General features: G+C 51.2%; 2 protein-coding genes across 9 annotated transcripts; both read left to right on the plus strand.

The window, feature by feature from the left end:
• The first annotated feature begins 521 nt into the window (after window positions 1–521).
• LOC117859676 (ACT domain-containing protein ACR4) lies at window positions 522–3,682 on the plus strand. Its single transcript, XM_034742839.2, has 7 exons — window positions 522–995; window positions 1,110–1,155; window positions 1,296–1,410; window positions 1,591–1,658; window positions 1,763–2,431; window positions 2,840–2,944; window positions 3,032–3,682. Exons 1-7 carry the CDS (start codon window positions 910–912, stop codon window positions 3,389–3,391), a joined length of 1,449 nt encoding a protein of 482 aa, XP_034598730.1. The 5' UTR covers window positions 522–909; the 3' UTR covers window positions 3,392–3,682.
• A 13,999-nt stretch (window positions 3,683–17,681) lies between these two features.
• On the plus strand, window positions 17,682–21,070 carry LOC117860491 (ACT domain-containing protein ACR6). 8 transcript variants are annotated; one of them, XM_034743800.2, is made up of 7 exons: window positions 17,682–18,120; window positions 18,968–19,109; window positions 19,186–19,300; window positions 19,426–19,493; window positions 19,565–20,203; window positions 20,289–20,393; window positions 20,468–21,070. In XM_034743800.2, exons 2-7 carry the CDS (start codon window positions 19,062–19,064, stop codon window positions 20,804–20,806), a joined length of 1,314 nt encoding a protein of 437 aa, XP_034599691.1. In that variant the 5' UTR covers window positions 17,682–18,120; window positions 18,968–19,061; the 3' UTR covers window positions 20,807–21,070. The 8 variants fall into 8 exon arrangements, with proteins under 8 accessions (XP_034599691.1, XP_034599690.1, XP_034599693.1 ...); XM_034743799.2 differs by having other exon boundaries at window positions 17,683–18,120; window positions 18,985–19,109; XM_034743801.2 differs by having other exon boundaries at window positions 17,685–18,120; window positions 18,968–19,030.
• Window positions 21,071–21,213: the final 143 nt, after the last annotated feature.

The following is a 21,213-nucleotide window of genomic DNA, read 5'->3' on the forward strand; positions in this document are numbered from 1 at the left end:
ACACGAGAGAAATGCTCTCGGATTACTCATCAAAATCTCCCAGCACATTCAAAACATTCCTCTAGTATCTAAAAAAAGGATTTTCTCTAGGTTGAAGATTTAAATGTTCTTTAATTACTAAGATCATCTCAAGATATCTTCAATTTCCAACCGTTGAGAAGTATACATACATTTTAAATATCATCGATAAAATCCACAATTTATAGTCGTGTAAGTCTTCGGATACAACGACCTTATACACATACATGATTATAATATTCCCTACAAATCTAATAAATTATGGTCCATAAGCGTTCAAATGAGCGGCCAATATATCCGTACATTACTAAATATCCCCGATAACTAATTATAGTCGTGTAAGTCTTCGGATATTGCGACCGTTATATACACAACTCGTAACATAATGAATGAATTATGAAGCAAATGATCATAGGTCCCGCACTTGGATCACTGCATAGCAAGAAGGGAACCAAGCATGTCCACTATGGCCAGGCAGAGAAACAAGCTCCCCGTTGGGATGGTCTTTTCCCCCAAACATCTCCCTTTAAACCAGTGAAGGGACACCAACCAAACACCACTGCCTGCCCACAAAGCCACACACATACACAGTCACTCACAGGTCACAGCATCCCCAAGAAAGAGAAAGAGGAGAAGGGGGATCCATACACAAATCCACAAGTAGAGGCAGTCTCTCTCTCTCTCATGAGGCCATGGCCAAGATATATATATAACTAGGACTAGGTGAGCCGAGGTGAGAGCTTGCCTCCTCCAGAGAACAAGGCAAGGGAGAGGGACAAGCACACCACCACCAAGTACGCACACTCGGATTCGCGGGCAGCAAAGGAGACGCATCCCTTTTGCCTGCCTTCCCCTGCTCCTGTTCCTCCGTTACCCACTCCATCGACAACAATGATGGCCTGCGGGTCTCGAATAAGTCGGAGCAACGAGGGTGTCGACGAGTTCGAGAAGCTGGTCATCAGAATGAACCCTCCGAGGTTCGTCTCCCCCAACCCCGACACCCATGGATGTTTCCTTTCTGCCGTTGTTTGACCTCTGCGGCTGTGCCCTCTGCTAACCGTGCCTGGTTCTTGGCCGCTTGTCACTCGCAGGGTCTCCGTGGACAACGACTCCGACATGACTGCCACCTTGGTGAAGGCAAGCGCCGCAGCTCTGCGTTCTTGCCTCCTGCGAGTTCCGTTCCTGCGGGGGGCTCATTTTTTTTTCTTCCTCCCTCTCTCTCTCTCTCTCTCTTTCAGACGGACCTGTGAGTGAGATTGCATGGTTTGTGTCTGCAGGTGGACAGCGCGAACAAGTATGGGACCTTGCTGGAGGTGGTTCAGGTGCTGACCGATCTGAAGCTGACCATCAAGCGGGCCTACATTACCTCCGACGGCGAGTGGTTCATGGATGGTGAGTGGGTTGTGCCGCTCTCTTTGCACCCTCCCTCCCTCCCTGCTGTCTTTGGAAAGTTTAACAAAGATGAGAGGCCTTTCTGGGGTGATGCAAAGCTGGGCTTTTTGCTTGGATTGTAATCTTTCCATCTTTTTTTTCTCCCGGTCCTGATGGTGTGGTGGGTGTGCTTTTCTGCAGTGTTCCATGTCGTGGATCAGGATGGGAATAAACTTTATGACGGCCAAGTCATCGACAGAATTGAACAGGTAAAGTGCAGAGGCCCCCCTGTTTGCTGTTCGATTCCAGAGTTGCAGAGTACATTTCTCTTGCTGGTTTTGACGAATCGATGCTTCGTGGATTTCTGTTTCAGTCCCTGGGAGCGGGATCGCTGAGCTTCCGGGCGGCGCCGGAGCGGTCGGTCGGCGTGGAGGCGGAGGCGGAGGAGTCGCAGACCACCATCGAGCTGATCGGCCGGGACCGGCCGGGCCTGCTGTCGGAGGTGTTCGCGGTGCTGACGGACCTCCGGTGCAACATCGTGGCGTCGGAGGTGTGGACCCACGACGCCCGCGTGGCGGCGCTGGTGCGCGTGACGGACGCCGACGCCGGCGGCGCCGTCGAGGACCCCGCCCGCCTCGACACCGTGAAGCGCCTCCTCCGCCACGTCCTCCGCGGGAGCAGCCGCGACAAGAAGGCCGCCCGCGCCGCCGTCTCGGCGGCGGGCGCCGAGCACGCGCAGCGCCGGCTCCACCAGATGATGCACGCGGACCGGGGCAGCGCACGCCGCGGCGGCGCCGGTGATCGTGACGACGGCGAGGGTGGCGAGGCCTCCGACGACGACGAGGGCGGCGCCGCGTCGCGGGGCGGCTCCGGCCGGCCGGTGGTTGAGGTGGTGGACTGCGCCGAGCGCGGGTACACGCTGGTCAACGTGCGCTGCCGCGACCGGCCCAAGCTGCTGTTCGACACGGTGTGCACCCTCACCGACATGCAGTACGTGGTCTTCCACGGCACCGTCATCGCCGAGGGCTCCGAGGCCTACCAGGTGCTCTGCCTTTGCCTCTGTCTCTGTACTTGGCATCTCTCTCGTCGCTTGCATCATGAAACTGTTTGCATCGCGTCGTGCTGGTACTTGGCTCCAGCAGAACACAGAGCACAGTGCCCCTGCTGCACCGCTGCACGGGCACGGCCCCTGTAGTTCATGTTCAAAGATGCACGCACGCCGTCTCGGTCTTGACGCCCGGCTCACGTCTTGACCGGTGCCAGAGATGCCTGGCAGTGGCTAGATACTGGTAGATCTTGGCATGTGAGTGGGAGGGAGATCCTTCCTAGTTTGGTGTGAAGGAAGAACTTGAGTGACATGTCCTCTTGCACAGACACAGCAGCGAGCGGGAAAAAAGACTCCCTCATGTAACGTCTCAGCTTTAATTTACTGGCGGTGGTGACCTTGCAGGAGTACTACATCCGGCACCTCGGCCACAGCGCCGGCAGCTCCGGCGAGGACCGCGACCGCCTCCGCCGCGCCCTCGAAGACGCCATCGAACGCCGGTACACGGAGGTAGGTGATCATCCATGGCTGATGTGAGATCGATCCATGCATATAGTAGTTAACGTGAGCTAATCCATGGCGGTGTTCCTCCTGCAGGGGCTGAGGCTGGAGCTGTGCTGCGAGGACCGGGTCGGGCTGCTGTCGGACGTGACGCGCATCTTCCGGGAGCACGGGCTGTCGGTGACGCACGCCGAGGTGGACACCCGCGGGGCGCGGGCGGCCAACGTGTTCTACGTGGTGGACGCGTCGGGGCAGCCGGTGCAGGGGCAGGCCGTGGAGGCCGTGCGCGCGGAGATCGGCGAGCACATCCTGTCCGTCAGGGAGCAGCCCGACGGCGCCGGCGACCCCAGGTCCCCGACGGGCGCCGGCGGAGGGCGCCGCTCGCTCGGGAACATGATCAGGTCCCGCTCCGAGAAGTTCCTCTACAACCTCGGGCTCATCAGGTCCTGCTCGTAGCCGCTGCCGGCGCCGCCGCCGCCGCCGCTCATCAACCAACCAACTAATCAGCAGAGTACTTCAGGGCAGTGCGTGTGTCGCTAGGGTTAATCACTAGCTAAGCTAGCATCTAGTAGGGGGGGTTCTTGGGGTTCGTTTCAACGACCCGTTGATCGATCCATGTCAAAGCTCCTGGACGAGCGTAGGAACCTCTGGTTCTTCTCCCGATCCGCCATGTAAATATCTTTGTAACCCATGGAGGTTATTTGAAATGCAAATAAAGGAATGGATGCGTTTTGAAATGCAAGTAAAGGAACGGATGCGTTTTGAAATGCAAATGGGTGCGCGCGCATCGGTGCCGAGGATGGATGCGCCCGCCACGATGAAACGTGGAGTAACGGCAGCTCCAAGCAGAGTACGGACGGCATAGGAAACAGTGGTAGGGTGAGGCCGGCGCCGGTCTCGATCAAAGTAAAAGCAAAGAGAAGGGGAAGAAAAGATACTAGCAGCGGCACAGTACAAAGCCCTTCGAGTTCCGAAGGAACAGGGCTATCTCCGGCGCTCAGGCAGAGGCGCAGGGGGCGGCCATGTGATTCGTATTTAAGAATCATCCCCGGCGCAATGCCCGCCCCTGTACACCGCAGACATCAGCGGCGAGCCGGCGACGCGACAAAAACTACTCCTTGCCTCTCTCTCTCTCTCTCTCTCTCTCTCTCTCTCTCTCTCTCTCTCTCTCTCTCTCTCTCTCTCTCTGACGGACGGCGAGGGCTCGTGTTGTCGCTGTACCCGCCGCCGGCAGCTCGCCGGTCGATCTAGCCGTGCACTGAGAAGCGGCGGACGAGGTCTCTGCTGAAACCATCTTGAGATGGGAGGAGGAGCAATGTATTAGTGATGTGATGACTCCACTAACAGTGGTCTGTGTGTCCCATGGTTTAAGGTTGATTGGCTCAAGAGCTTTGCTTTGCAGCGCGGTTAAGCAGAGGTGGCCGGCAGGCGCTGATGGAGCGAGGAGCGGCAGGCAGACCGGCAGTTACCTGCACGGTTGCTTGCCGGACATGTTACGATCCAGAGGGTTAAAAAGCTGGTCCGTTCGTTGCGCGCAACGCAACTACCCCGAGTGCGTGCTGCACAACGTGCTGTCCCTGCTCTCTCTCTCTCTGACTCTGCACGTCGTTGTAAAGACAAAGCCAGGCACATGCACGTAAAACAAAAGTTACAGGGTCGGAGGAGGTGAGGGACCTAACTTTTTCTAAGCCAGCTCAACGTGGTAACACGTCGCAGCACATGCGGTGTATCCATCAGGCTATTTAATTTTTTTCCTCTCCAAGTATTCTTCGTGTGCTTGCAGTCATTGTCTCAAATTGCAGGTCGTTTTGAATAAAACGTAGCTTAATTGTAAGGCGCGGAACAAACTCCGAGGATGTTTACACCAGCGATCTCGATTTTATATGAGCCGTCACTAGAGGAGCTACATGAGAGGGCCACGGCCCCTCCTTGCCAATTGCAAAAACCATTAACCAGCTACAAATTGATGCTTAGAAATAAAAAAAATGAGTACATTAAGCAACATATTAGTATTAATGGCTCCTCATTGATTTGTGTTCTAGCTCCGCCATTGTGAGACGTAGCTACATTCTGGGAGTATTTTGTTTACTAAAAATACAGCTAAATTTCGAGGCGCATGATTGTTCGGTGGAGCTTCCGCTCCGAGGAAGCAATCTCAATTTTATCAAACAAAAGAAATAGAGACTGTTCTCTAAAAAAAAACAGAAATAAAGACTAGTTTTCCTCCCGATGAATCCGAACGCACACTGTGCAATTCAAATAATCCGACGATCTATTCATATTCAGGTGGTAGATCTTAATGATCCACCACGGCACCACCTGATGTGCAGATAGACTGTAACAATCTCTATTCGATCCAAGCAAGACATTCGTCTCGTCTGACTGACGTATTTTTCTTTGAGTGCGTAGCATCTGCTCCTTGTACACGTACGGAGTAATGCAAAAAGGCCACAGCTACGAGCCTACGACCGACTCGTTGCATATGCTCTCTACCTACTCCGGCTACAGATCGCAAGGTCAATGCCACGTCGCCTTTCCTGACCCGATGACTCCTTGTCGGCGACCGGTGGATCACGAGCGCGTACCGACCCCGGCTGCATTCCGTAAGCAGCAGTAACGACCGGCGGCAGGGGCCGAACAGTACCCGAGTGATGACGCGTCATCATGTAGCTAGCTAGAGGTAGTAGAGCGAGCGAGCCGCCGTTATTGCGGCATGATGGAGCTCCGCGGCAGGCAATGCGCCTGTGATGCGCGCCCATTGGCCGCTGCAGATTCCTGGTCCCCACGCGCGGCGGCCGGACGGGAGGTCGCCGGGTCGGAGCCGGAGCCAGAGGCAATCGATGGCCGGCTGCCTGGTTGGGGTGCGGTCGGTGCCTGCCTCCACCCGGCCCATCCGGCGCTCCCCATTGGCGCGCACGGAAGATCTCGGCGAAAAGGCCGTGCGGGGGCACGGGCGTCCACACGTTCCCGATCGCAAAAGCGGCGACCCGACCCGAGCCCCCCGGCACACAGTGCTCAGGAAAAGGCAAGGGCCGACCACAGCGCGGTGGTGCTGGAAATTCCTTTCGATGGCATGTGTGTGGTGGTCAAAACGCAAAAAGCGACCATTCGCGACCAAAGAACCGGCAGTCCGGCACGCAGTAAGCCACAGTAACAGACTAATGGTTTTACCCGCTGGAAATCTCCAGCGAGGTGCGTGCAACGTGCATGCCCGTAGTACGTCACCGGAAAGTGACAGCGTGTGTAACATTCTGGCCACGTCACAGCAATGCTCATCAGCTTTACTTGCTCTGTACGCAGGGGACCAGGCTATAGCTACACGCTGGATTGCTGGAACCAGTACGTACGGCACCGAGTAAAACTCCGTCACAGTTCACAGTCACTTGCCACGTCGGTCCAAGAGGCCGGATCGCGCCCCTGTACCGTATCCCCGGCGCCTGCTAGCTGCTGTAGCATCATCCCTATCCCCGATGCCGTGCACGCCCCATACCTGAAGTGGTACCGGCCCCCAGCACGCGCCCCGCAGCGCCGAGCATGCCAGAACCAGCCCTGACTCCCTGACGCGCCGGAGAGCCGTGCCGTGCCGTGCGTATCCGCCGCCTGCAGAGACGGATGCACGGCACGGCAGGCGGCAGGCGGCAGCACGGCGCGGTGGTCACTCCTCGCGCGCGCGGGCGGGCGGGAGCTGGAGCCCGTGGCCCTGCGTGCCCACTCCACCCAATCGTATCCCGGCGTGTATCTTCCTGGAGATGGGCGCCCCATATCCGGCCGTCTCCCCCCACCGCGCGGGCCCGACGCCATTGCCGGGATCCCTCCCTGCCCCGGTCACGTGCGACGCGACGCGATCCTTTGCTTTAGGAAAAGCTATATCATCTCACTCAATGAAATCCGGCCATCGCTCACTCGATTTGTGGGCCGTTGATCTGCTCATTCTGTGATCTGGCTGCTCCACCCTACTTGCCGTGCCAGCTGTCGGTGTTTAGATCCGGTAGTAGGGTGCTCGAGGTAGTGTTTTGATTGGTGGAGCTAGTCGAGATCAGAAACTTAAGGTAAACGTAGACACACAATTTAGATAGATTCGACTGCTGAATAACGTAATACCCTACGTCCTGTGTGTTAGTTGGATTGAATTACTTTGGAGGGGTCCCTGCCTCGTCTTATATAGTCGGGACAGGGTTACAGATCAGTTGGTTACATAAATACTAGTTAGATACGACTAGAGAATTTATACTCTTATTACATAATTAGTTGTTATCCATATCTTACATAACATTTTTACTATTCCCTAGAAATTTTTTAAAGAATCTTTGTTACCTGTGTTTACTTGCAGTCTATCTCATTTTTCATATGAGGGATCCCCTGCATCTGAATTTTTGCAAACTATAGGAAATGTTTGAATTTTTGTCGTCTGTGTCATTTGCAGGCTATATCATTTTGCATTTGAGGGGTTTCGTTACTCCCCCCCTCTACTTTTAAACTTTTGCAAACTTAGCTATTTTTGGATAATTATATACTACTCCCTCCATTCTAAATTGTAGGTCGTTTTGGTATTTTTAGATTCATAGCTTTTAATATTTATTTAGACATAGTGCATATCTAAGTGCATAGCAAAAGCTATGAACCTAAACTTGCCAAAATGACCTATAATTTAGGATAGTTGAGCAATCTGTCTTTAGGAGTTTCACTGACCACCCAAATTAATTTGTTAATCTGCATTCCATGGAAAAGAAATCTGAATTATTTGAGTAATCTGCATATAATTTTGGGAAAATTTGGGACAATTGAGCAATCTGTCTTTGGGGGTTTTGACTGACCACCCAAATTAATTTGTTAATCTGCATTACATGGAAAAGAAATCTGAGTTATTTTGAGTAACCTTCATATAATTTTGGGGAAATTGGGACATTCAAGAAATACGGATTTAGCTTTTGGTAAATACTTCTCTGTTGGCCACCTAAAAGACTGTTATCTATATCTTAATTGCTCTTATACAATCTGAATAAGTGTTATTTGTATCAGTTGCCTATACGGTATACTTACATTTATAAGTACACTCGGATATGAATTTGCGGGGTTCCATGGGGAATGGTGTTCTCAGGGGTACTAGCTAATCAAAATCGTAGTCCTGTTGCTTTTTTGCTTATGGATTTAGCTGAATGTCCTCTCTAGGATTCAGCCTAAGTTTCAGGTATGTGAGGCTAATTTTTCATAGGTTCATAGTTTCTTGCTGGGATTTTTATTTTAGAAAAAAAAAGGAGAAATTATGTTGTACGTATAAGAGGGATAGGAAGCTGAATGTGAGATTTTAGTGCAAGCAGGGGATATGAGTTTCTTATCCTTGTTTTTTCTATCTTGTGTGTTAGTAGTTAACACAAGAGCCACAAGCATCCTTGGATGCACAGGCTGGGGTATATTTTTATTCCATAATCTAAAAAGCAGTTAACACATGTGCAATATGTAGCCTGCTCTGATTTTTATATATTTTGACCCCTATGCAATGTACTATATAAGATGTAGGCTCAAACACGGTTAAACTAAATTGTTTTTACAGTGAACTTATAGCTATCAATCTTTTCAATTCTAATGCATCATATTTTTTAGACTACATTCAAATTTTAAAATTCCTATAGTACATACAGTTTCTTGATTCTAAATTTCCAGTACTCAGTCATTCCTATGTTATCAAGGTGTAAATGTTGCAAGATATGGTATTTTTGAACTAATAAGTCAATGTCCCTGTTTAATAAGATGATTGGTCCTAATATTTTTTTTATTTTCTCAGTTTCACCTGCCTACTATTAATTCATTTCCTCAATTTTTGTAGAAAGATAGCTGTTGTTCTTTGCTTGCATTCGTTTCCTCTTCTGACTTTTCATGCCATCTCTTTCCTACAACCCTTGCTTTCATTTCTTCTTCATGGCATCTTCTATTTCTTCTTGCCAATCTATTCCAACAAATGCTCTTTCTTGGTGATAATGTGAATGTGGCCCCTGAACTGATTCCTTAATGTTTTCCTGTAAGCTTTAATTTGACCCTATGAAATGTTGTGGACTCGCGGTAACATGCATCAAGTACAAAATATATAAGGAATTAATTTATCACAAAAATAAGAAATGGTATATGATTTATTGGAGTACAAGGTGATGTATGTTTGCATTTACGGAGCTCTTTTTTCCAGAACAATTATATCTCTGTATCCCTACGTATAGGTCTGCAAGTTGTCTTTTCTTTCCAATATGTTTTCTCTACCTTTCATTTCTTAAGTGCTTAAAGTATCATCTCGATTTGGTCCAATGGTACTTATAGTTTCATCATTCAAATTCTAACAAACTGAAATTTGTCCAATACATTCAAATATTTCAAATTCCTAGAGTACTTCCAGTTTCTTAATTCTAAATTTTCAGTATTCATTGTACCGTCATTCCTATGGAATCTAGGTGTAAGTTCCGCATGATTTGGACTTTTTGTACCGGTAAGTTTTGATATCCCAGTTGTACAAGATGATTGGTCCTTATATTTTTCTTTTCTTCAGATTTCTTAGTTTCGTCTGCCTATATTTACTTTTCTCAATTTCTGTAGCAGTTTCATTGTGGTGTGCATGTTAAGAATGCTAATAGGATATAAACAATTTGAATAATAGATTGTACCACGGAATAGCATATCTAGGTAGTTATTCACTTCATATAAAATTTTGAATAATTTCCCCTTTTGCCTTTGTGGGATTTAACTATATCCATCAACTTTTGTAGTTCCGTAGTTCATTGATATTCTTTGAACAATTTTGTCTTTTCCATTTGTTTGGTTTTCAATACATCCACCAACATTTGTAGTTTCTATAATTCATAGAAAATCCTTGAATCATTGTGGCCTTTTCCTTTGTTTTGTCTTGTGTAGCTTATATAGTTTCTGAATTTATATAAACCATAGAAATTAGTTGAATAATTCTAATCAATCTGATTCTTATGATCCTGAAAAGGCCTGATGTTTGTGTTTTGCTCGGCTCTGGAAATTTCACCACCTCTATTTCAGGTGTTGTCTTTTGTTCTAGGCGGAGTATCCCATGATTCCCTGCTTCCGCATCTCATTTTGCAGTGCTTTTGTTGTTGTTTTGTTCGGGCAGCAGCATCAGGCCTTTCTTCAATCTCTGCCCTGTAGTTCTACTTCTTAGTTTTGTCGTTTGAGTTAGTTCTACTGCATTAGGTTTGAAAGCTCAAATGGCAGTGCTCAGCTCCAACGTGAAGGCTTGATATGTTGTGGAGATGCCAGGGAGTCAGGGTACTACGAGGGAAAAGCCGAAAGCTGAGACCATGTGACCGTCACGTGACCGCACGGCCGTGACATGCCGGCTCCATCGCATCGCACCACTTCTTTTCCCCGTCAAAGACTCAAAGATTAGTCAGTCCTCTCCTCGATCTGCCAGTTGAGGCGACCCGTTAGAATAAGGTAATACTGCCGCGGATCCGTCAGGCAGGTCGCGTCCAATCCCCATGATCCGATGGCGAGAGACCAAGATAATGCTGCATGCTTGACTAGGTGCTGGCGTGCTGCTCTGCACTGCACCTGGTCGTTGCAATTGCGAAATTGCAAAGCACGTCGGAGAATCGATTCCGGTCACGGACCGTATCGCATGGAACGGATTGTTGAGCACAGGCAAACCGACTAGCTGAGCTGCCTGAGCACGAGCATGTGCCATCCGGCATCGGTGAAAAAGCCTGCCAACGAATTCCTTCCAAGTTGTACGCCCCCTGACCTCCCCCTCCCTCTTTGACAGTTGCGCAACTGCCCTGCAGGTCCAGTACAAATGCGTATTGACAAACGCAGAGAATCCGCAGTGACGGACGGATGCCCAGTCGACACACACTTCATACAATACTCTATCTTCCAGAGATTGTTATCATCACTCATCAGGACGTAACCTAACAAAGTTTTCGAAATTCGAACAAACAAACCGTTTCGTTGGAGGCACAGCAGCGGCACATGACTGACTGTTCCTCCTCCTCCTCCTCCTCCTCCTCTGGCGCTGCACCTGCACGCCGGCCGGTCAATCAAGAGACTGTTACGAGACATGAGCCAAAGGAAACTGATCTCGAGGCGACGGGCAACAGAACGGACGAAGACCGGTTCCCAACGAACCACAGCTAGAAACAAAACAGCAAGACCACACGCGCACACCGCTCAAGGCATCATCAGCTCTGCCAGGCGCTCTAGGCACCGGTGGTTGGCTGCTGGCTCTAGGAAAGGAATTCCGGCCGCCTCCCTTTTCCGCCCCTCGGGACGACGACCCTCTGCCATTGGCCCATTGCCTATCGTTTGCATGCGCGGGGCAACGGGACCGATGCGAGCGAGCGCGTTGCATTGCATGGTCCCTCCCCTCCTCCGTTGCCGATGCCGAGTCCGGCCGATGCCGAGTCCGGCCGGGCGGCATGTGATTTGCTATGAGCCGCCGCCGACAGCCGCAGCTGCTTCTTCCAGACCGGAAAAGGTGGCCGTCCGGCCGGGCCGGGCCGGTCACAAGTTGTTGCGCAACTTTTCTCTGTTGGCGTCGATCGCCCAGCGAGTGTTGTGAGCTTTCACTATTGCTGTCACATGCAGCAAGGTGAAAAATGCAGAATCACTCCCGATCCCAAAAGGAAATGTTCATTTTATTCCCCTCACCGATCCACTTTATCCGCTTAACCTCAAACAAAATCAAAGTTCATTTTACTCCCTCGAACTATTTCACTTGGTACAATCAACCACACAAATTGAGTTCTCTCTTTTTTTTCTTCGTATACAAGTTGAGTTTTAATTTCAAGTTTTGTCAGTACATTAGAAAAATATTTTAGAAATTTCTCATGATTATTTTTCATACCGATCTGTATATCTAAGATCAATTTCGTATTAAATATTACTAACCTATGAAAATAACCATGAAAAATTATTAGTACAATTTCTTAACATAAGGCATCCTGTTCGGTGCCTCCTCACAAAATTTTGAACTTATCATACATGAAGAAATAAAAAAGAAAAAAACTCATTAGGGGGTACATTGGGCCAATTGAAATAGTTCGGGGGAGTAAATTGATTCTAAATTTTTCTTAGAGAGTAAAATGAACTTTTTCCATCCAAAAAAAGAAGCAAAAAAAATTCTACGCACTCATTTTTGGGCCAACTGATTGTTTTATTTTGCAAGAAATGAGAGCCCACATTTTTGCTAGTTTTTTTTTTCAATTGGACAGAAGGTTGCTATCCACCACGCAAAATGCAGTACACTGCAGCTAGCAGTCGTTCAAGTTGTAGGTTAGGGACCAAATAGCTCGCCCTTTAACTTTGTTGGGTTCCACATCGACCCCCGGGCGACATGTTTTCAGAGCGAGAGATTAAACACACGTGGGTTTATCGTCGGCCTCTGTTCATCTGTCCGCTGCCTCCACTGGCATCGATCGCTTCAGCTGCACACAAGGTGAGAATCGGATCAGATGAGGTAGATGAGGCCATTAGGGCCAAAGACCTCTCTCTCTCTCTCCCTCTCTCTGGTGAGCCAGCCAGCAGTCAGCAGAAAAGGGCTCACGCTTTAGGGAATAGACGAGTAACCGGCGATGCTTCACCACGAAGCTAGTCACGTTGGTGTTCGGCTGGCGAGGCTCCTCGAGTCCTCGTGCCCTTGGAAGGAAAAAAAGGAATGGTTGTGAGCCTCACACTTTTGGGCCAACACGGGCCAGACACTTTTGGGTCACGTCGAGTTGGGGGGTTGGCCCGCTTGGCCCATCCACTTGACGAAACCTGTGGGCTCCATCCGAGATCTCGATGGGCCTACCATGCCGCGCTAGTCCGGACGGACGGGCCAGCCGCGCTGTGCGAAATTTTCTCGGTCCCAAGTCCCAACAACTACTACTCCTCCTAAAAAATTTCTCCTAAAAAATAATCACCTATTAAAAAAAATCCAAATTACTTCTAAAAATAAAATCACTTATCCACTTTGTCTAGCATTTCAGCGACAATTTAGGAATCCCGTAGCATGAAAAAAAAGTTTAAGTAGCACTCGCAGAGCGTACGATATGTAAAACACTATTTGATGATCTAATATAGCAGACATTTTCCTAAGTAGTTGGATTTCTTTCTTTTCAGATTTTTTTTGGCTGAGGTTTGAGGAGGTTGGACCAGACAAGGTACGTCCAAGTTGTATGGGTGTAGCGAGGAAGAGACAGAGGGGGTCCAACTCTACTACTCTTGGCGTGTGCAAAAAGCCGAAATCCCTTTGATTGGCTAGGCGACGCGCGACGAGATTTTCGGTCACGGAAGGCATCGCAAAGATCTTGCCAATTATGGCTACGGGATTCGGCTGGCTGGTCCCGTTTCTATCCAATCCAATGTTTTGGACATCTGGTGCTGGGCTCTCCAATTCTTTATGGGCTTCCATTCCGGCCTTTTTTTGTGTTACGAGATCCTCATTTTTTATCTGGTGTTGGGCTTCAATCTTCTATATATGTTCGAAACAAGAACAATCCTGATAGTGGTTGACAGAATCTGCTGAGAGACGTCAAGAACAAAAGCGAACATGTTCTGTTCCATCCGCTCCCATCTCGTGGGGCCTTAATCAGATACCACGTCCCCGGAGAATCTTAGTTGTAGCCGGCGTCGAAATGCAATGCAGCTGCGACACGATGCAATCCTGAAAGCCTGAAAGGAATATCTCAGTGCCTTCGAGTCTTTGGCACACACGGTGGAGCGGCATGGATGGATGTTTCAGCGTCGCCGTCAGGCTCGACGATGCGGACTGATCGCAGGACCGGACGGCAGATCGATATCGACGCCGGGTGCTGGAAATGGAGCGCCACCGTCGAGCACGAGCACGGCGCCACTAGCCGCGTCGATCGTGCTGGGTGCCGACTAGCCAGCCATCACCGGCGTGCTGCCTTGTGGCCATCACAGTTAGCACTAGGAGTGACACTGACACATGATCTTGTATAATTTCTTCACTCAGCTCGACCGTTGCCATGCTGCCTTGTGGCCCTCGCAGTTAGCTCTATGAGTACGCGAGATTGTATTCTGACATTCTGAGTGACCTCAGCTAGCTCGTAACGACGACGACTTCGGGTGCCGTCAGTCGTCAGGTATTCAGAGGTGAACTTGTCTAGTTGACGTTCCGCGCAGCGACAGAAGGAAAGTTTACATTCCCAGGCCATTATCGCATGGCAGGCACACGATTCCATCCATTGGCTATAGCAGTGTGATCATGCGCCAAAGATGCAGAGATACACAGAGCACTACTGCAAGTCTGCAAGAGAATCTGAATCCCCCTGGACTCAGGGCGCCGGCCGCCCCCCGGCCCGGTGCTCCCTCCCTCCACAAGTCCAGACTCCAGAGCAAAAGGAGCCAATACGATGAGCAGCTAGTGCTACGCGACTTGCATGCACTAAGAAATGCTCGTCGTCTTTGCATCCTACCACTAGATTATTCCAATTTCCGGTTCTCCTTCACATGCTGAATATGCCTGCAAGCAAGGATCGATTCTGTTTCTCGTGTTGGCCTAGGTTATTGCCACTATCCGAAGGCTCGCACTTCAGACTTCCAAGTTGGGCATACAGCAGCACCTCGTCAACGGCTCAACGCCGTGGAGATGTCGTTGTTCATCACCTAGCTACCCATCAATCATTCACAGTTGGGTACACCGCACACCCCATACACTTGGACAGTTGCACTGACCGGCGTCGTGCTTGTGTTTCAGACTTTGAGTTGCTGTCAGGGATCAGTTTCAGATTTCCTGGTTTCCTCTGCAGTTGCAACTCGCTCCTGTATTGTCCGTCCTAGTCGTCCAAGATATTTGGGAATTGGGATTGAGAGGCTACCGCACTTGGAGAAATTCCCCCAACCAGCGCTGCCCGCGATGGAATCTCGTAAATGCAGCTCGCTGTCCGAGAACAAGTGGTCATTGCCGCCGTTGCCGTCGCGAAATTCTCTCTCGGATTCGCGAGCAAGCTGGAAGACATGTGATTCTCGAGAGCACAACGATCTGATTTGCCGTCAGCTACGGGCTTGCACTTTCTCTTCCCTTTTCTTTCCCCCTGAACCGGTCAAGCCGTCTGAGCAGAGCTTCGACGGGCAGCAGGCAGAAACTCAAGCGCTGCAGAGTCTTCCCCATCCAGAGGGCTGATGAACCTTCATCATCTCACGAATTTGTGCAGAAAATCTGATGAGGTTCCTGCGTGGATCGTTCTGTGAAATTCTTGAGAAATGAAAGCTCTTGCGTTTTCTGACTCATCTCAATCCGTAGCAAGCACTGATCTCTTTTTTTTTTTTGAGCAACCTACGGCTGAAACATTTCATTCCATCAAACGGTGTCCCAATTTTGAGGCAAGCACGGCGCCTCTTGGGGAGAATACAGGGGGGAGGAGAGAGCAGAGAGCAAGGAACGGTCTAATTTACATCCAACAGAGATTGGCACCAGGAGCGCAGGGGATCGACGTCGATTCGTCTAGGGGCGCGACACGCCCACGGGGAAACATGCTTGAGCAGCTGGCGGAGAATGTCCTCCGTCGAGAGACAGACGGCGTCGAAGATCATCTTGTTCCTCGCCTTCCAGAGCACCCAGGCGATCGCGAGCGCCGCGGTGTGGGCCGCGATCGGTGGCAAGTCGACAAGGAGGTCGCAGACAGCCTCCATGGCGTCCCGGGCCATCAGCGGAGAAGGACGCCCGGGGAGGAGTCGTGCCCAGAAGAGGTCCAGCCGGGGACAAGCCGCGAAGAGGTGTTCCTCCGTCTCCGGTGAAGGGGCAGTCGGGGGCGTCAAGCGCGCCATGGCGGTGAAGCAGCGCCCTCGTGCGCGTGCGGCCGTGGCGAAGAATCCAGAAGAAGAACCGGACCTTCTTGGGGGCGTAGCAAACCCAGTTGAGTTCGGCCATCGGCGGGTCGCCCACAGGGGTGCGGAGCAAGGCGTAGAAGTCGCCTGCTCGGGCGGCGCTGGAGCTGGGGCCTCGGAGCCACCGCTTCTCTGGACGCGGCGCAAGGGAGACGGAGGCGATGGCGCTGTCGAGGAGGCCCAGTTCCGCCTGGGCAACGGTCGAGAAGCGCGGCTGCAGGAGGTGAGGAGTCATGCCCCCGGCCGGCGTCCACCACTTCCGCCACCGTGACGTCGACGTCGGTGCAATGGGAGTAGAGGGCGGGCAGGACGTCGCTGAGGGGACCCATCTACGTCCAAGTATCGTGCCAGAAGGAGGTGGTGTCCCCGTCCCCCAGCGCCACCTCCGTCAAGCTGCGGTACTGCGGGACGAGGCTCTTGATGTGACTCCAGCACGGCGTGTCCGCCTCCGCCCGGCCACCGTCGTACCAAAATCAGATCCAATCCGCCCAAGGATTACTCTCGCCGGAGAAGCGATTGTGTACATGGCGCAGCAGGAGACTCTTGTTCAGGGTCGCCAAGTCCTCGTCGTCCAAGATATTTGGGCGCGCCGGCCCAGAAGAACCCCTTTCTGGGGCGATCCAGCTTGGCGAGGGTGGAGAGGGGGAGCGGTAGCGCGGACATGGCGTAGATGGCCTGCGCCGTCAGCACGCTCTCCGCCAAGGTGAGCCGCCCAGCCTTGGAGGCAAGCACTGATCTCTGACCATCAGTTTCGTTCGAGAAAGGGTATCTGATTGCAAGTCACAACTCAGTACCTGGATTGATGCGTGTGGATTCAGAGATAGTAGGCACTGTAGTGAAGAACAGAGTAACCGAAAAGTTCCTTACGGTCGCCAACTGAAAGCGGATAAACTAGACCAGCCGACCCCACCGGTGCTGTGACGTGGCCCAACCCCGTACCCTCGCGCCATTCCGGATGAGCCGGCGCGTGACGTGGCCCGCTTCCGCGCCTACCTGTCCGGCTGTCCCCGCGCCCTCCCTTATCCATCCGACGCATCCACGAGGAGCTCGGCTCGGCGGCCCGCCACGTCACGGTGCCAGCAACGGGTCACCTACTGGCTAGTGGCTACCGGCCGCCATGTGAGAGAGATGCTGGTGCCGACCGTGACGTGGCGCGCGGCGCCCGCGGAGCGGCTCGTCGGAGACCGCCGAACGACGAAGAAGGGGTCCAGGGTGGCATGCCATGCCCTGTGGACAACGTGGAGTGTGCTGCCACGTCGGAGGATACACAACACGATGCGACAAACTCATGATGGCTTGTGCCTTGTACCGTACCGGTCGTGCGTGCAAATGTTTCGCTGTGGGTTATCTATCTTCTTTCAGTTAAAATGAAAAATCTAGTGACCTTGACTTACACCGACCCATTTATCGCTAACCATTGTACTGGTGATTTTTCTAAAAAAAAGTATTGCCAGCCTCTGCAAGTGCACGTCAAGATTTAATCATCTCCGTCGCTGTTGTTTTGTCGCACCGTCTATGGAACTCTTGCCACACCCACACATACCTTTTTCTCCCTTCATTTTTATTTTATTTATAAGGTATGGTACCGGCTTGGCACGGTCTTCCAATTCCAAAATACACTTTGATTATCCATTTATCTTATATTATATTATTCATGATCATAAGATTATGATCATTGTAGTGAGTATATTTGATTATAAATTGAACCATATAAAATTTACATTATAAAAATAAAAAATGATAGTTAAATATTAGTAAAAAATTGTAAAGTTTGAATCTTAATATACGTGTGCTTTCGAATAAAAATGGAGGAAGTAATATGTAACCATTTTACGCCCCGAACATTGCAAAATTGTCATTTCAGAAAAAGTACTTCTACGCATCCAGAAAAGATCCTCCTGCCGCGGCTCCCGTCTATAAGCCGCGGCTCGTGGAGGACGACGACGACCAGCAGGCCGGTCACTCCCCCAAGGCAACTTGGCGGCAGACTGCCTTTACTCCCGCGCCGTGTCCCTCGCGCTCTGTCCTCTCCTCTCCTCGGCCGCCGGCCTCCCCCCGCGCCGCTGTTAATGGAAACGGCGCGGCGTTTCCTTTCCGCCCGCTGCCCCCTCCTCCTCTCGCGAGGTCTCTTCTTCCCTACGACTCGAAGTCCTCGGCTATTCGCCTTCACCTGCAGATAAAGCGGGTGGTTGGCTTGGAAGCCTCGCGGTGGTCAGGGTATCGACTCTATCAAGGGAGGCGCGCGGCGTGTTCTGCTCTGCGGCCATGGTTAGGTGCGTGGAGATGGTGGCGGAGGAGGAGGACGACGACGAGTACGCCAAGTTGGTCCGGAGGATGAACCCACCGAGGTACGATCACTTGTTCAGTAGCAGTCTTACCTGGCAGGTTGGCGTTGCCAGCCTCGGACTACGCCGTCTGGATTTGCTTACAGTTTTGCTGCCTCCCCCCGTTCTGTTTTAGATAGCTGATTGTCGTTCGTGCGTGGGCGTTGGTGAGCGCAAAGTTCGCTTCTGCTCTTTATTTTTCCGGCGTCAGTTCCTGCAAATTTTTGTAGGAGTTAAGCGATGCATCACAGTTGTAGCTGGACGGATTTGGATCAGTCTATATCGTTCATTCATCAATAATAGTTACTGATATCTGAATCGCTGCCTGCTTGGGATTTTGACATGTTTCTTTGCACTTTAATACCCCCTGCTCTGTTCATGGGATCCGTCTATGCGAATCCTCAGTCACTCGTAGGATTCCAGTTTACTATTCACAGTCACTCTTTGCATTCTGCTGGATTATTCAGTCACCCAATCTGGATTAGATTGTGTACTGAGTGACTGACTTGTGTATCCAAGTAGTTCATGTAAACGCAAAAACCTCATGAAAATTCCATTTCATCCTTTTTAGGAACAAATTAAGTTTCATATTATTCCTCAAAAAAAAAGATCATGTTGCTCTTGCTCCGTACATGGCTGCCTTTATCGCCTTTTATTCCTTGCCTTATTCCTACCACCTCTGCCATGATGTCCAAAGACAAGAGGAGCCCTTTCAGATTCCCCCTCTCCTTTTGGCAAAGGCTATATGGAATCTTTGATTCCTTTGCGGCCTCTTCAAGATGCTTTACTTATTACTACTATAAAACCACCCCTCTAATCAACTTCCAAAACCTGACTGTTTGCTAATAAGCTGCTAATCCTCATTGCCTAGTGTGCTGTTCCTTGCAGAGTTGTGATAGACAATGACTCGTGCAACAACGCAACCGTCATCCGGGTGAGATTGGACTTCACTTTCATGGAGGACCATGCTGCTAACTACATTTCAACATCTAGCTAACCGCTCTACCTTTCTCGTTCGTGGCCTGAAAAACTTTTGTAGTTTGTACTAAATATCAATTAATAAGTGATGGACCTTTTCTTTCATGCCAGGTTGATAGGGTCAAGAAGCATGGCATTTTACTGGAGGCAGTCCAAGTCCTTGTCGATCTCAACCTCGTCATCACGAAGGCGTATATTTCTTCGGATGGCAACTGGTTCATGGATGGTACTAGTAGTAGTTAAAAGCCTCCCAGTTTTTCTGAATTTGACTTGCAACTTGCAAGGAATATGTTTGGTTGTTTGACTTGTCATGATGAAAATTTTTGGTTTCTTTGTTCATGTCGCGTTCAGTGTTCAATGTGACTGATCAGGACGGGAGTAAGCTTCAGAATAGGGAGGTCATTGAACATATTCAGAAAGTAAGCGTGCACTTACTGATTAATAACTCTGATGTAAACTCTTCAAGATGCCTGACCTTGCTGATCTTCAGCAGTGCCTAGAATCAGAAGACTACCTTGCGTTGCCGGCAATCGGGCTAAAGGATGGAGCTGCGCCGTCAGAGGATCAGTCCACCTCTATCGAGCTGACCGGCACTGACCGGCCGGGCCTGCTGTCGGAGGTGTGCGCCGTGCTGGCCTCCCTGAGCTGCAACATCGTGAAGGCCGAGGTGTGGACGCACGAGAGGCGCGCCGCCGCGGTGATCCAGATCACCGACGAGGCCACCGGGCTCGCCATCCGCGACGCGGGCCGGCTGTCCAAGGTGCAGGAGCTTCTCCGCAACGTGATGCAGGGCGACGGCACCGCCCGGAGAGGAGGCGGCAGCACGTGCACAGGCGGCGTGTCCGTGGGCGCGGCGCGCGCGGAGAGGCGCCTGCATAAGCTGATGCTCGACGACGGTGCCGGTGGTAGTGCCGGCGAGGAGGCTGTCGACGGCGAGGACCGGTGCGGCAAGGCGAGGCCCAAGGTCGCCGTGATGGACTGCACGGAGAGGCAGTACACGGTGGTGATCCTGCAGTGCCGGGACCGGCCGAAGCTGCTGTTCGACACGCTGTGCGCGCTCACCGACCTGCAGTACGTCGTGTTCCACGGCACCGTCGACGCCGAGAGAGGGAGCAAGGAGGCCTACCAAGTACGTTTCCCCTCTCACAGAAAACCATTGTCGACACGACAAGAATGTTCACCGGCAGCTCATCGTCTCCCCGGCGTGGTTGCAGGAGTACTACATACGGCACGTCGACGGGTACCCGGTGCGCTCCGACGCCGAGCGGACCCGCCTCGTCCGGTGCCTCGAGGCCGCCGTCGAGCGGCGAGCTTCCGACGTACGAACACTCACACCCTCCTATGCGTTCCTCGCCATGGCAAGTGACACCATTGTTGGCAATTGGTTGAGCAGGGATTGGAGCTGGAGGTGAGGACGGAGGACAGGGTGGGCCTGCTGTCGGAGATCACGCGCGTGTTCCGGGAGAATAGCCTGTCCATCATCCGCGCGGCGATCGCGACCAGGGACGGCAGGGCGGAGGACACGTTCTACGTGTCGGACGCGTACGGCAACCCCGTCGACGGCCGGACCGTGGACGCGGTGGGCGAGCAGCTCGGGCACGCCGTGCTGCGGGTGAAGCGCGGCGGCGGTGGCCGCGGCCCGCCCGTGGCCGAGGGCGGCGCGGTGTCCGTCCTGGGCAGCCTGCTGAAGGGCTCGTTCCAGGGTCTCAGGCTGATCAGGTCCTATTCATAATCCAAGGATTCTGATTAGTTACACGACCGGGCAGTGCTTTGTGGTTTGTACATACAAATCTGACGTAGGTTAGGGAATAATGAAGCAGAAGGGCGTGGATGCTGCATTGTACATTTGCACAGGAAGTCACATGTCATTACCAGCATTATTGTGAATTAGCAATACAATTACAGGTTAGCAGAAATTTAGCCATTTCATGAGGCCATTTAACGAGGAATCCATGAGGTACTGGGAATTAGCAATACAGTTACAAGTTAGCAGAAATTTAGCACGTTCTATGAAGGCCTATGTGAATAATGCCGCCAATGGCACATGTTCAGGCGAACATGATGTTTTCCATTATAACAGAGCCTGTACGTCATGCTAACATGAACTCTGCAGTAATGCGCATAAATATAAGCGAGAGA

The sequence above is a fragment of the Setaria viridis genome, chromosome 6, assembly GCF_005286985.2.
Source record: "Setaria viridis chromosome 6, Setaria_viridis_v4.0, whole genome shotgun sequence".
Taxonomy (NCBI): Eukaryota; Viridiplantae; Streptophyta; class Magnoliopsida; order Poales; family Poaceae; genus Setaria; species Setaria viridis.